This window comes from Fukomys damarensis, unplaced genomic scaffold, assembly GCF_012274545.1.
Source record: "Fukomys damarensis isolate Sample0158 unplaced genomic scaffold, DMR_v1.0_HiC HiC_scaffold_18, whole genome shotgun sequence".
NCBI lineage: Eukaryota > Metazoa > Chordata > Mammalia > Rodentia > Bathyergidae > Fukomys > Fukomys damarensis.
In genome coordinates, this window is record NW_022900930.1 from 49,169,977 (window position 1) to 49,183,518 (window position 13,542).

At 58.0% G+C, this 13,542-nt stretch overlaps 1 protein-coding gene across 1 annotated transcript; it reads right to left on the reverse strand.

The window, feature by feature from the left end:
• Positions 1-1,155: 1,155 nt before the first annotated feature.
• Rp1l1 (RP1 like 1) lies at positions 1,156-12,250 on the reverse strand. The gene is given in 13 exon segments (XM_033765563.1): positions 1,156-1,651; positions 1,653-2,516; positions 2,518-2,891; positions 2,893-3,592; positions 3,991-4,178; positions 4,473-4,729; positions 4,732-4,853; positions 5,045-5,324; positions 6,448-6,589; positions 11,655-11,923; positions 11,926-12,024; positions 12,027-12,144; positions 12,146-12,250. Coding segments are annotated over 13 exon segments (3,900 nt in total). The 3' UTR covers positions 1,156-1,269.
• Positions 12,251-13,542: the final 1,292 nt, after the last annotated feature.

Consider the following 13,542-nt stretch of genomic DNA (forward strand, 5'->3'; position numbering starts at 1 on the left):
CCTGCCTGGGCAACTCAGCAGGACCCTGTCTCAAAATAAAACATAAAAAGGACTGGGGATATAGCTCAGTGTGATGGCCCTGAGTTCAATCAAGTAAGTAGGTTTATGAAGCTTTTGAGATAAATGGGAGATATTCTTATATAGTTAAGCTTTTTTACAAAGCAGTATATAAACGTTATATAAAGAATAACCCAACTACAGAATGCTTAGGAAACTGTGAGGAGGAAATACGACAACCGGCTAACAGAAGCTGTCTCTGATGGGTGAGATTGTGTGTGACTATTTCCCTTTCTTCTTGCTTTATGTATTTGTTTATTTTGCATTTTCCCACTACAAAGAATTTATTTATGAATTAAGGAAAAACACTTGGAGTTTGGGGCTGACAACAAACATCATCTAATGACCCTTAGTTTATCTGCTCTCCCCAAGTATCTTTACTTGCAGTCTCCAAATATACTCAAGATGAGCAAAAAGCCCCTCAAAGTCACCAAGGTGAGTCCAAGACAAGAGAAATGGAGGGTAGCAGTGGATCGGTAGGGAAAAGGACAAGAGCAGCACCCGCTCACAAAGAGCTGACCCACAGCCCCCCCTGGGATGGCCACACTCTGGGCTCGCAGGAGAAGAGGAGCGAGGACCGCTGACCTCCCTCGGCCCAGCAGGCCGGCTTCTGTGACCCAGATCGCCTGTGTCGGGCGGCCTGGGCTCTCCTGGCCTCAGGCTTCAGTCCCCAGGGATGGTACGGTAGGGGCCAGGCTCTGGCAAGTCCTCCACGTTTGTCTTCTTTTCCAATAGTGCCCAGCAGCATGAGCTTGCTCAGGTTTGTAGACAAAATATTGAAAACAGTTCCCGCTGCTGGCCGTGGTCTTCCTGCTTAATGTCTAGAAATCTAAGTCACCCTGGCCGAAGCCATCTGCCCAGTTGCAGGCGTAGCCTCTGGCTGCCTTCTGGTCTTGTCCACCGTCACAGCAGCTTTCTCCTGCCGCCGGCTCTGGTGTCCCTGGGTCCGAAGGGGGCCCTCCCTCCTCAGAGGCCCGGCTGACTGGATACGTGGTGGCTGCCTTCTCCTCTGCCTGCAGGGCTTCTGGGATGCCAAGCTGTCTACCTGGCTGGTCCTCCCAGCCCTTCATGAGAGACCAGGGAGCCACTACCCAGGGACGTCTGGGGCCCAGCCTTTGGTGGGGGTATCCTCAGCCAGGTCCAGGGGTGTCATAGGCCTCCCCTCCTGGTCTAGGCTGCTGTTTCCAGAAGCCTCCCCTCTCCGGCCCTGTCCTACGCTAGCTCCAGCGCCTCCTTCTTTCTCACCGTTATGTCCTCCTTCAGACTGTGGCTGTCCTGTGACTTCAGCGCCATCACCCAGTCATCCTGTGGCCTCTGGAGTGTCCCCATCCCTGGAGCCATCACAGTGGCTCCTTCCTGCTCAGCTTCACCTTTCTCTGGGCACTGGGCCTCCTCCCAGGTGTGGTGGATGCTGGCATGGGCTCTCCCTCCTCTCTCCCACACCATGGCTTCTTCCTTCCTCTCCAGGTCACCTGCTCCCTCTGCCTCCCTGACTTCGGGGTCACTGCTTTGCCTCTGGCTCCCCTGGCCCAGGCCCAAGCCTAGCTCCTGCCCACCGTCGGCTCTCTGAGGAGTGGGGTCCTCCTGAGGCTGCTGTTCTCTCGGGGGCTCCCCCTGCTGCCTCTCCTCTCTTCTGCTGCAGAATTTGCTGTAGGTCAAAGGCTTCTTTGATGGGCGCACTGGCAGGCATTACAGTGTCTTTCTGGGACCTCAGAGTCACCTTCCTCACACAGGTCTCACAGGGACAGAACCAGCTCCCTTCTGCACCCCCACCTAACCCGGTTCCCAGGGCCACGCTGAGGTTGGGCCTGGACTTCGGGAAGGCTGAGAGGCGGCGCCGGTGCTGCTACGTCTGCAGGGACTCCTGCCCCCGGAGGACCATCCTCCCAGCCCGGCTCTGGATCTTCCGGAGCTCCCTGTCGTTGCAGTCTCGGAGCCGCTGGCCCACATCCTGCTGCAGCTCTGCCACCATCTGGTCCAGCAGATGGTCGTCCTGCAGTCTCCGGCGGGCTAGGAGCTCAGCCATGGCATCTGCCAGGTGGGCCATGAAGGCTTCCTCTGTCTTCTTCAGCAGCCTGGACACCCAGAGGGGGTCCAGGTCCAGAGACGTGGCACGAGCCCCGGTTTCTGGGGTGGAATGGGCCCAGGCTTGTTCCCGACCCAGCACAGCTGCCCTGGGCGGTGCCCCCAGACCAGGCCCTGGCTGGGGGCTGTGACTCTCAATGGCCTGCAAGTCTCCTGTGCTGAGATGACCAGCAGGCTCCGCCGGTCTCTCTCTTCTTCCTGGCAGGCCCAGCGCTGCAGAGGCAGTGTCCCTCCGCATGCCTTCCTCCTGCCCGCTGCCTCTGGCCTTTTCTGGCCCCTCCTCTGGGACACCTTCAGCCTGGGGTCCTTCTCTTTCTGCTGTTTCCTCTGCCTGCCCCCTCTCCCCGAGTAGAGTTTTCAGTGAACGGCTCCGGGTTATCCTCTAGTCGCTCCAGACCATGGCCCAGTGTCTGCTCCTGGCTGCTGCTCCCGGCTTCCTCCTGCCCAGAGGACCCTGTCAAGGCCATGGAACAGCTCTGCTGGGTGTTTGCCCTGTGCTCTGGGTGCCTCGAGCTTCTGGAATTGGACCTCTGGGAGCAGACCGGCAGGGGCCACTCCATCTGCTCGGGGACCAGGGTGGCATCCTCGGCACAGGGCCCACTGCCATCCCCCGAGCCCCCAGAGCCGCTGCTGAGGGCCACGTTGGAGGAGGAGATGGACGTGAGGTCCCTGGTGGTTGGCAGGGCCTGGCACGAGTCCAGTGTGCCTTGCCCGGGATCACACGCAGTCCACAAGCCCTGGGCGAGGCCCCAACAGCTCCTGGTACTGCGGGGAGTCTTCAGACTTCCCTCTGTCTGCTGCAGAGCTGAGATTACCCTCGAAGAAGCACAGCCGGGCAAGGCAGGTGATGAGTGCCTCAGTCGACCTGCTGAGCCGCTGGGCCACTGGGCCCGACACTCTGGGCAGGTTCCTGGGCCGGCCCTGCTTGGAGCCCATGAGCGTCTTCATGATCTGTGTGGAGACCGAGAGCCTTCTGGGAAGAACACACAGTGTCGCTCCTGCTCCGGCCTCTGCTGCAGTCTCAGGCCCTTCACCCAGACCTGTGCCTTGATGGGGACCATCTCCCGACTCGGGGTCCACGTCAGCGGATCCTGGGAGGGCTTGGTCCAGCTCTGGGTGCTCACCAGGGTCCCCTTCTGGGAGCTGCTATCTGGGACCGGTGTCCTGCTTGGCGCCTCCCAGGCTGTCATGGGCCGCGGGCATGGATGGGTCCACCATCGCGTATCTCAGCAGCACCGGCTCCTCTGGGATGTCGTCAAACCATTCTTGGACCACCGCATCCGGAGAGGTGTGGGGCAGAGTGCTGGGCCCCATGCTGCTGTCTTCCCCAGCACTGGGGCTGGGGTTCCTTCCGGCTCCCCTGACTGCCCTTCCCAGGCCCCCTGGTTTAGGCCCCAGCTTGAGTATTTCTTTCCCTGGCTCACTGGCTCCTGGGCCTTCATCATCAGCCCTTCAGTGATCACTGCTGCTGCTGCTGCTGCTGCTGCTGCTGTTGGAAGGGACCCTCTCTGTGCAGGGCTGCCCAGCCGGGAAAGTGGGGCAGTAGCCACTGCAGGCCCAACAGCCCTCGGTGTGACCACTGGGGGTCCCCGGGACAGGGCACGTCCTCATCTGCGAATTGCAGCAGAGATGAGCTCCCAGCTCCTCTCCCTCAAGCCATCCAACCGGCAGAACCAAGGGCAAGGAGTGCCTGGGAGTGCTGCCTGTCTTGTCCCCAGTGCCACCAGTCTCTCTGGCACAGTCAGGCGTGGGCACTGAGGAGCGTGCCCTGCCCTCAATGCCCTTCGCCTGCTCTGCAGAGCAGGCCCTGGGGTGACAGGAACCAGAAGCCCAGCCTGACCTCCTCACAGGGGTGATGGCAGACCCGCTGGCTGCTTCAGGGCCCCATGGGTCAGGGGAGCCGGGGTAGGGTGGGCTCGGGCTCCCCAAGGCTGGTCTGCTCGTGCTGGGTGATTCAGGAGGTCGTGGCACTGGGCTCCTTGGGCAGGGGTTTCCTCTGCTGGGAGGGCTCGGTGCTGCTGGGGCTCCAGGGGAATCTACAGGGCAGTAGGGACCCAACCCAGCACGGCCTCTCTGGGCCACCTGACAGGGGTCAGGAATGCTAGGTGAGGATACAGCGCTCCCTGGGCTCTGCTGCCTTCTCCCTGCCAGGCTGGGACACAGGACGGAAGTGAAGGGAGAGTCCCTCACGTCCCCGGGACCCAACTGCTCCAGACCCGAGGGCAGCGTCATCACGGGCCCTTCCATGGCCTCATGGCAGCCAGTGCCTTGTCTGTGCTCCCCTGTCTCTAAGTCCCCGTTGTTGTGAGGTAAGGGACAGGGGCTGTCACCATAGGTGTCCTCCTCCTGGGAGGCCCCAGGCAGCCCCACGGCTGGCCTCCCCACTCTGCAGACTGCTCACGAGACTTGGTCCTGGCCGAAGAGTCAGAAAGGACCCCTGCCACACCTCGGGCCCTGGGTCCCTGACGGCCGGGCCTCTGCACTCCCTCTGGATACTGGGCCTTCCCAGCTTCCTGCTTGGCCCTGCTCAGGGAAGCAGCCTCAGAGGCGCGACATGAGCTGTCACTGCCCTCTGGGGTCTTGGGCTGCAGGAGTCTGGATCAGAGCCCTTGAAGCGCTCGGCACTGGAGGCCAGGCTGTGGCAATCCTTGCCAGGTCTCTTCCTGCCCTGGGCCCAGCCTGACCTCGTCCAATGCGCCGGCCTCTCACCCCTGGGGTTACACAGGGGGTTTCTCCAGACGCTGGGCCGGGGCTGCTGGCCTTCATCAAAGGCTCACTGGCACCCTGCCTGGCAGAGACCTGCTGGCCCGGCCACAGGCTCCAGGCTGTCCCCAGGGTGGCTCTTGCATCTGCAGCACTCGGGGTCCACCCCCTATAGCCTGAACCCTCCCCGCCAGCCCGCCCCACCCTCTGGAACCAGAGCGCAGTGTCCTCGCCCAGGAGGCGGAGGCGGACTCTCATCTCCGCAGACAGGCTGCCGTCCCTGTTCACGCAGACCTTCTTCTCCACGTCGTCAGCGGTCAGCAAGGGGCCGGGAGGTGGAGGCCCCAGCCAGGCACCAGGCAGGGATGCAGTGCGCTTGCTGAGCCCAGGCCAGGCAGACGGCAAGGACTGCGGTGGCCTGCTCCCCAACCTGGACCTGGAGTGGATCACGCTCAGCCTGGCCTTGGGCCCCCAGGAACCTGGCGCATGGTGAGGGGCAAGAGAAGAGGGAGAGACAGTGAGCTGCTGCAGAGCACCAGGGTGGAGAAGACAGCCACCGGGAACCTCCACCACTCCCACATCCCACGTCCCGTCCCAGCGGCTCAAGGGTGCAGACTGGCCTAAAGCTGTCCCCAGAGCTGGGTAGGGTTAGGCAGAGCTGGCTCCTTGATAGTAGAAGTGCACTATCAATCAGTTTAGCGGGTTTTCTTTGCTTTGCTTTTTTATCCATTCAGTAATGGGGATTGAATTCAGTGCCTTTGCACTAAGCTACATTCCCAGCTCTTTTTATTTTTTTATTTTGAGACAAGGTCTCAGTGAGTTTAAGATGCCCAAGATGTACTCAAACTCTTGATTCTCCTGCCTCAGCCTCCCTAGAGTGCTGGGACTGCACACTCGGCTAGGGTTGCTTTTGCCCGTGCGCTGGCATACAGATAAAGTACATGCCTCGGTGGGGGGAAAGACTGCTGCACAGACAGGGAGCCGCTCCAAGCCACAGCTCACAGGGTTAGGTGCCGGGCTCCCCTACCTGCAGCACAGGAAGCTGACTCTGTACAGTGCCACCTACAGGCCTGACTCCGCTGCTTCCCCAGGAGCTGCTAACGGACCTCCAGGAAAGGCCTGAACACACAAAATCAAGTCCTGAGAGTCCTGCCCGCATCCCAGACAGAAGAAAGAGAAGATGGGATCTCTGGGGAGAGAGGAACGTGGGCCTAGGACACTGGATCCCCAGGTGCTTTCTCATTTCATCTCTGGAACTAGACTGAGCCACGATTCATGCAGGCTGTGACCACCCCGTACACAGCCCTCTGCGCTTCTTAAATAGAAGTGATTTTAGACCCTAGACATTTTGAGCTCAAGATCCTTAATTCCGGTGCCTTTAAGCACCATGCTCTGCTCTCTCATATCCCCATCAAATGTTCGCCCGAATTAAGGTTGATGGTGGTGAAGAGGAGGCACGAGAGACCCCAGAATGGCTGGATGCCTTTCCTGAATTGTGTGGGACGCTTGTCCGCCCTGCACAACCACCCCCACCCCACGCATCTCGCATGGGGAAACCATGTACCGTGTGGAGTACAGACAAGTAAGTACAAAGCGACTCGCCGTGCTTGGTGCTTGAAGTCAGGGCAGATAAAGCTTCAGTCCCGCTTTTCTGGGCTCTCTCCACTGCCAGGGGTCTGAAGGCCTCGCTCCCAGCGCACACCAGCACGCAGGAGCTGCGCAGCAGTGCCTGCAGAGGGTCCACCTGGAGGCGACAGGTGCAGCCAGGAGCCTGGGACGCAGCCCAGTCTCTCCAGCCTTTCCTGACTTCTGCCCGTCTCTCCCCACGACGCCTCCACCCCTGGCTGGACACCTCTCCCACGACCTCTCCAGGTGTGAGCCTGTGCCGCTGCTCACTTTGGATGGAAAAGAGGTCGGAGCCCTCAGGCTGCCCCAGTGCCCACACGTCCACCCTGCAGAGTGAATTCTTCCCGATGCAGCCACACTGCCAGCCCCGGCCCCATGAGGAGACTGATCCACTGCACCAGGCTTCTCTCCTTTCTGACCAGGCTTTCACGACTACAGAATGCAGAGCGCAAGGGGCCACTCTTTCTCCCTTCCTGTCTTCTATGGTGGGGTCCAGGTCCTGCCACCTACTTGCCCCAGACTCAATAGCAAGACACATCCCTGTCCAAGCCTGAATCAGACCCCAGCTTTTAGGAAAACCCTCACGCAGCCCATGTGAAGGTCTGCACCGTGGCTACAAAGCACCAATCACCCTGTGGTGAGCAGGGCTGGGAGATTTGTCCCTATCTCCAAACTGCAGAGTTCGTTCTTTTTCAGTAACAAGGAAGTGAAAGGGAGAACTCTTTCATCTTGTCTCCCCCAAAATACATTTGTTGTACTCCCAGACCTTTCAGCCCAGTTAATTAGAAGTGCGTTTTCAACTTCTAGGTACATTTCTTCCTGACTCAGATTTGTAATTCACCTCAGAAATAAGAACATAACCTGAGTCTATCAATGGACAGAGGTACCCCCGCTTCCAGGGAATCAGACTCCCCAGGGAGAAGAGACAGCTGGGGTCTGAAGGGCACATCCCTCCCTAGGACACGAGACCTTTGGAGAAAAAGACCATCATCAAAGCCATCCAGCAGAGGACCCAAAATTCGACGGTCATGACACAGCTCTGCCCTGTGGTGGGGAGCCATAGGCCATTTCACAGAAGCTCCAAAAGCTCTGAGTCAGTCTAGGTGAAAATGTCCTAAGATCTTTTGACCCTGTCAACTTGTTCTGTGAGTGCTTCCCCCTCGCCAGGCCTACTACACTGTCAGCTAACCGGAGACAGGGGCTGGGCCTTGCTTGCCTGCACACTGCACGCGGTAGGTGCTAGCACATGGCAAACGCTCTGTGGTTCACGAGCACTTCTGCCTTCCTGGCGCTGGCTGCATCATGTGCTAACTCCGCAAATATGGGGAAATTGCTTCCTATGCGAATATGTGCCTCACTCTTATCTGTGCAGAGGGAGTAATAACAACAACTGCCCTCAGAGCACGGGTGGCGGATGCTCAAAGTCTAGACTGGTCTACTTTCCAGTAACGCACAGCGTACAATGCTGAAAATCCATTTCCCCATTGCCCTTGCAGCTAAGGGTCTCGATAGGAAATAGGCCTCACTATTGGGATGCACTTGCTTACGATGGGGACACGGCAGTGAGGCAAAGGCCATTTTCCTTTTGCTTTTTCACTGTTGCCACAAGTAGAAAAAAGTCAAATGTGCAGAGAAGCTTGTGCAGCTGAGCTGACAAAAGCCACACTCCTTGTTGTCAGCTTCCAGATGCCAACAGACAGCTGTGTACATCAGCCTCCCCACGCCAGGCCATGGCTGCTGTCATGCCAGTGGCAACCACCCAAAGAGCCGTTTTCTTGACTGTGTCAGAGGCGCTGCTGTGATGGGTTACTTCTGGGAGTCTCCCCCGGGAACCCAGCCTAGGCTCCCCCAGCCTTGCAGCAAATCTTGAAGCATCAAAAGCTTCCTGTGCAGAATTCCTTTCTGTACAACCTACTGAGAGCTGCACAGGAGCTGCACTACAACAGACACGGTGTGCAGAGTCAGAGGTGACTGCAGGCAGTGGACCTTCAGGGTGCGAGTCTGGGACTGCGCTGGGTTTCCAGGTAGTGATAAACTCTGACAATGGGACACAGGTAGGCCATGGCACACAGTGGCAAAGTAGCTTCTTCAGTGGTCACCTCTGATGGACTGTGGGTCCCACTGGCAGCCACGACGGATCGTGATAATGTGAACGAGAGCGGCAAGGACTAAGTGTTGGGCTGGCTGCTTCTAACCTTAAAAGTGGAGGGTGCGATGTCTCGATTCTCCATTCAGGGACAGCCAGGGGACCTGGAGCTTCCACAACTACTGCCAAAGGGTCTCTTTTCTCGTCTTGCTAATACTCAGGTGCAGAAACCGATTTGGCTGGTGCCGGATTACAGCTGAACAGGGTGTTATCTGGTCCGTGAAGCCATAACACAGGTGTGGTGAGCACTCGGTTGCCAGGTGGGGGTGACACACACTGGGTCGGGCTCATGAAGTGTGGACTGAACCTTAAGTAAGTTGTCAAGCAGGTGGCACAGCACCTGTTCCCAGCTCACCTGCACCTGCCATGTGGCTGCCTCTCCTTAGCACACACATGTGGCTTCTTGGGGAATTCCCTGGATCAGTTGAACAAAGAACACGTTTGTCTCTGGGTCATAGAGGGCCTGATCCAAATTTGGGCATGGCAGCATTAAGGACCCACTGAGGAGCCATGAGGGTGGCAGGGAAAGAAAGTCCAGGGAACAGTGTGATTGGGTTGCCTGTTTTTATGGAGGTCCTGTAGCTATTGATGGGCAGTGGGTAATGGTTCAGTCTGACACTTAGGGACGTGGAAGAGCCAGATCCCTGATGACAAGAACATCGGGAGAAGAATCTGTGAAAGGATCCCACCTGCTGAGAGGTCCACATGACAAGAACCTTTTGGTCCTGTGTGAGCGCTCACCCGAATGGGACAGTTTCCCCCGATGTGGACAAGTTGACCAGCCCGGCGACGTCCGTCGTGCTCCCGCCCGGCCGCCCCGGGGCAGGCTCAGTCAGCACTCAGGGTGGCAATGCTGCACGAACCCACAGCGTCAGCTCTGCCTCATTCCCGTGGACAAGCCCATTGGGTCCTCTCAGGGCCTGATCTGCCAACAGCCGAGACTAATGCTAAACTTGAGACTTGCGTCACACCTGAGGGACTCAGCCAGCCACTTGGTGGGGAGCTCATGACCCTGAACCCTGTATCAAGGAGACAGTCGGCAACTTGAGCTCACTGAGGTGGGCGCTTACTTTGGATGGGAGACTGCGCCTTGTCCATCATTCATCGTGTGTCACCACCCAAGCACTTACCAAACACCAGTTCATCATTGCCACATCCCGTGAAGCTCGCCTCTGTCCAGAGAACTGATTTTATAGCAGAAGATGTGAGACAGCTGGCTGATGCCCACAGAATTCACTTTGTAGCCATGTCCCTCATTACACCCAAACAGCCATAAGTCAGACAACAGTGGGATATTTCCAGGAGGGACCGCTGGGAGGCATCGCTCTGACGTTGAGCTGTCTGCCCACAGGATATGATAAGTGCTTCCGGCGGGCAACCGATGTCCAGCATTGTGTCTCCAGGGGCCACGTGCTGGAAGGGAAGGCCCCGAAATAGAGTGGCTCCTCTCGCTGTGCCCCTAGGACCTAGTTGTGGGCATCTTGCTTCCCATCCTGCAGTTGTGGGCTCTGCCGGTTGGGAGGCCTCAGGGCCCACAGGAGAATGTCCCCAGAGGCATTCGCTTGGTCACACAGAGTTCCTCATGCCACGAACACACAGGCAATAAGAGGGCCCTTGGGAAGTGGAGCTGCTGTTTCGCAGGGAACCTGTGGGGGACCCCTGCAGGTGCCAGGCACAGTGATGTGCTCACTTCCACAGAGGCTCGGCCCTCTCGGGTTATGGCTTCACCATTCCACTCGTGCATAGCCACAGGCAGCCAAGGCACTGGTGGAAAGCAGAAGGAACCCGGGGTGGGTAGCAGAAGGGAATCTCAAACCTCAGCAGCGGCCCTCGGGAGGCTTACCTAATGGTCTCCTCAGCTCTGCCAGGTATTTACCATTTTAACCAATTTCCTCCGATTTCGTATTTTTTGCTCTTGATTTCCTGCATAACTTTATGTAAGGTATTTTGATAGTTGTGGACTCTGGTGGATCTTAAGCTAGAGGATGTCAGGTTGGGACTGTGACCGTTGGTGCGAAGTTGGTGTGGCTTTGGGAGAGAACACGGATATGTTTTCAGCTGTAGGAAAGAGCTGCATTCCGGATGGTGAGCATGTTGCTACAGCTATGTGTGTAGACAGAAGCTTCGGCCGGACGGTACAGTAGGAACCCAACCGTGGGAAGACTGGACTGGTCAGAAAACTTCTGCCTTCCACTCTGTCTACCTTTGATGGAAATTCATGTCCTGAAGACTCCGGAAAGGCAAAATTGTGTCCACGGGCCTTCTGTACAGTCAGGGCTAGATGCAGGTCGGATGTTCCCTCCACCAGATGCAAAGCAAGACCAACCCCACTTTTTCCTGTTTCCAGGCCTCGGGAGGCTATGACTCAGCCTCAGTAATCCTGGGAGTCCAGATGCAGCAGTGGCTGCTCTGAGCCCAGCACTTGGAGCTTGGCTGCCGCCCTCTCCCCCGGAAGTGTTCTCCAAATCAGCGATCGCAGCAGAGGCGGCCCGGTGCATCCTTGCAGACTGGGCTTTGGGTTCACGCTCCAGCTATCTAGGGTCCTGGAAGCCCTAGCACAGCGTCCTGCCTAAGGGACCTTGCGTAGTTTCTGTTTCCTACCCTGAGCTCCTACAGGAGCAGGCTGCACCTACTAAGTGCACCAAATAGGAGCTAGAAATGTAGGTAGCAATTGCCTGTTGGATTAATTGACCTGATGGGATATACCTCTAATTAGTAGCAGGGTAATCGAGAATACCCTACCGTTCCATCTAAGTTTTGTGTGTGTGCGGTACTGGGGACTGAACCCAGAACCTTCTTGCTGAGCTGCATTCCCAGCCCATGTGTATTTTTGTTTGTTTGAGACAGGGTCTTACTATGTAACTTAGGCTGGTCTCGAGCTTACTATGTAGCCCAAGCTAGGCTTGAACGCACAGCAATCCTCCTGACTCAGCCTCCAGGATTTTGGGATTATATCATGTGGCCCATGTTTAATTTTTTATTTTGAGACAGGATCTTGATAAGCTTTGTGTAAGGAAGTCCCAGACCTCCATCCTGCCTTCCTTCCACCAACAGTGTACACCTGCTTCACGGGAAAGCACAGAAGGTCCGAGGCTCGGCTGAGGAAGGCTGTCAGGCTGCTGGTGTCTCTGTGGCTGAGCAGCAGTGTCTGCTGGCACCTGGCGGCCTCGTTCTTAACTAGTGTTATCCTCCTCAGGGGTGCAGGACCCCTCCAGGAAGAGGGTGCTCTGGGCAGCTCCGGCCTGCCTTCCCCTCTCCCAGTGTGCACAGCAGAGGGGCTTCTTGCCTGTGGCATCCCTGGGCCCTGGGAGTCTTGGGGGTCCTCCTGTCAGAGCAGAGGTAGCAGCCACCGCCCTGCAGCTGTTCCAGTGCACTGAGGTAGTGCAGGCCCGAGGGTGTGGTGAGCACACCCCGAAGATCAGAGGCACGCGCTGGGAGAGCTCATCCACGAGGGAGCTAAAGGCCCACCGGTGGACAGCCAGGTGCACCCCAGCAAACTGGGGGTCCCCTTGCTTGAGGAAGGTCACCCTTCTTGGCTGGCGTGACCTGAGTGACAGAGGGAGTGTGAGCCACAGAAGGCAGGAGTCACCCACAGTGGCAGGGGGCCTGGACACTCCTCGGGTCGCCGTTCATGACACCAAGGCCCTGGGAGCTGCAAGGCCAATGGGAGAGCGAGGTCGGCGGCACCTCCCAGGTCACCTTCCCTGCCTCTCCCCTCCCTTCCTGCCCCCCAAATGGACCCCACTCAACCACGGAGAAGCAGCTCGGAAGAAAGGCCGAGTTTTGGCACTGGACAGGTGTGAGTCCACGCTCCAACGCCAGCTCCTCCTGGGGACAGGGCAGTGATGTCGTCTGCTGAACGGCCGCCATCGCTCTGCGCAGTGGTTCTAGTCATCCAGTGAGTGTGTGCACAGGGCCAGGCATAGAGCGACGACCGAAAGTCTCTGCTCCCTCCTTCCCTTGCTAGTTCTCTTACTGTCTTTGGCCAACCTTGAACTTTTCTAAATACTTCAGTGATTTCTCTATCAAAGAGGTGGGTAGAGAAAGCTGAGACCATAAAACACAGGGCAAGTGCAGGACAAGAAGGCAGAGACCTGGGTCCCCTGCCGAGGCCTCTAGTGTGGCCTGGGGGTCCCCCACTCCTGATTTCATCTTTCTCACTGCCATCTGAGTGGAGGCAGAAGCGCTGCCCCAAACCCTTCTGAGGAGACGTGGTCCCGGGTGTCTGTGCGCCAGAGGTGCCTGCCGGGGTGTCCTGTGTGCGTTCTTTCTTTCTCAGTGCTGTCTGCTCCAGGGATGCTGTCCCTCAGGTCCCAGGGTCTTGACAAAATTTGCATTGAGCCTTGGGAGTTCATACCCCAGCCCACCAGGCACACAGGCTGGCCTTGGGGGGCTCAGTTCACCCCCCCTTTCATTCCTGCTCCCCCTGCAGGGCGCCGGACCCCACTGCCTCCCACGGGAGCCCTGCAGAGCCATCCACGTACCTGTGCTGTCCCAGTCTCCACGCTCTGCTCTGCCCCTGCAGGACCCCGCCAGCCTCCATGTGGACACTTCCTGTGCTCTAAGGCCTTCACATGGCTCCAGGAGTCTGCAGAGGAAGCCCAGTCCTCCAGCCGCAGGGAAGGGCTCCTCCTGCCCGTGCCCATGCCTCCCAACCAGCATCACCTCCTCTCCCACTGCGTCTCTGTGGCTGTCCTGTGCAGCAGCCCATCTTGGCCCTGCTGGTGGAGCCATTCCTGCCCCCGAGCCCAGGCAGCCCCCATTTTCAGTGCAGCTCTGCCATCAGGCTGTGTCCTTCCTGGCCCCCAGCTGCCGAGGCTGGAGAAGCAGAACCTGTCCTCCCAGGGTGCCTAGCGCCATGCCTGGAACAGAGCAGGACTAGGGAAATGTGCAGGCTCCGAGTGCAGGCGTCTCACAGGGCCTCC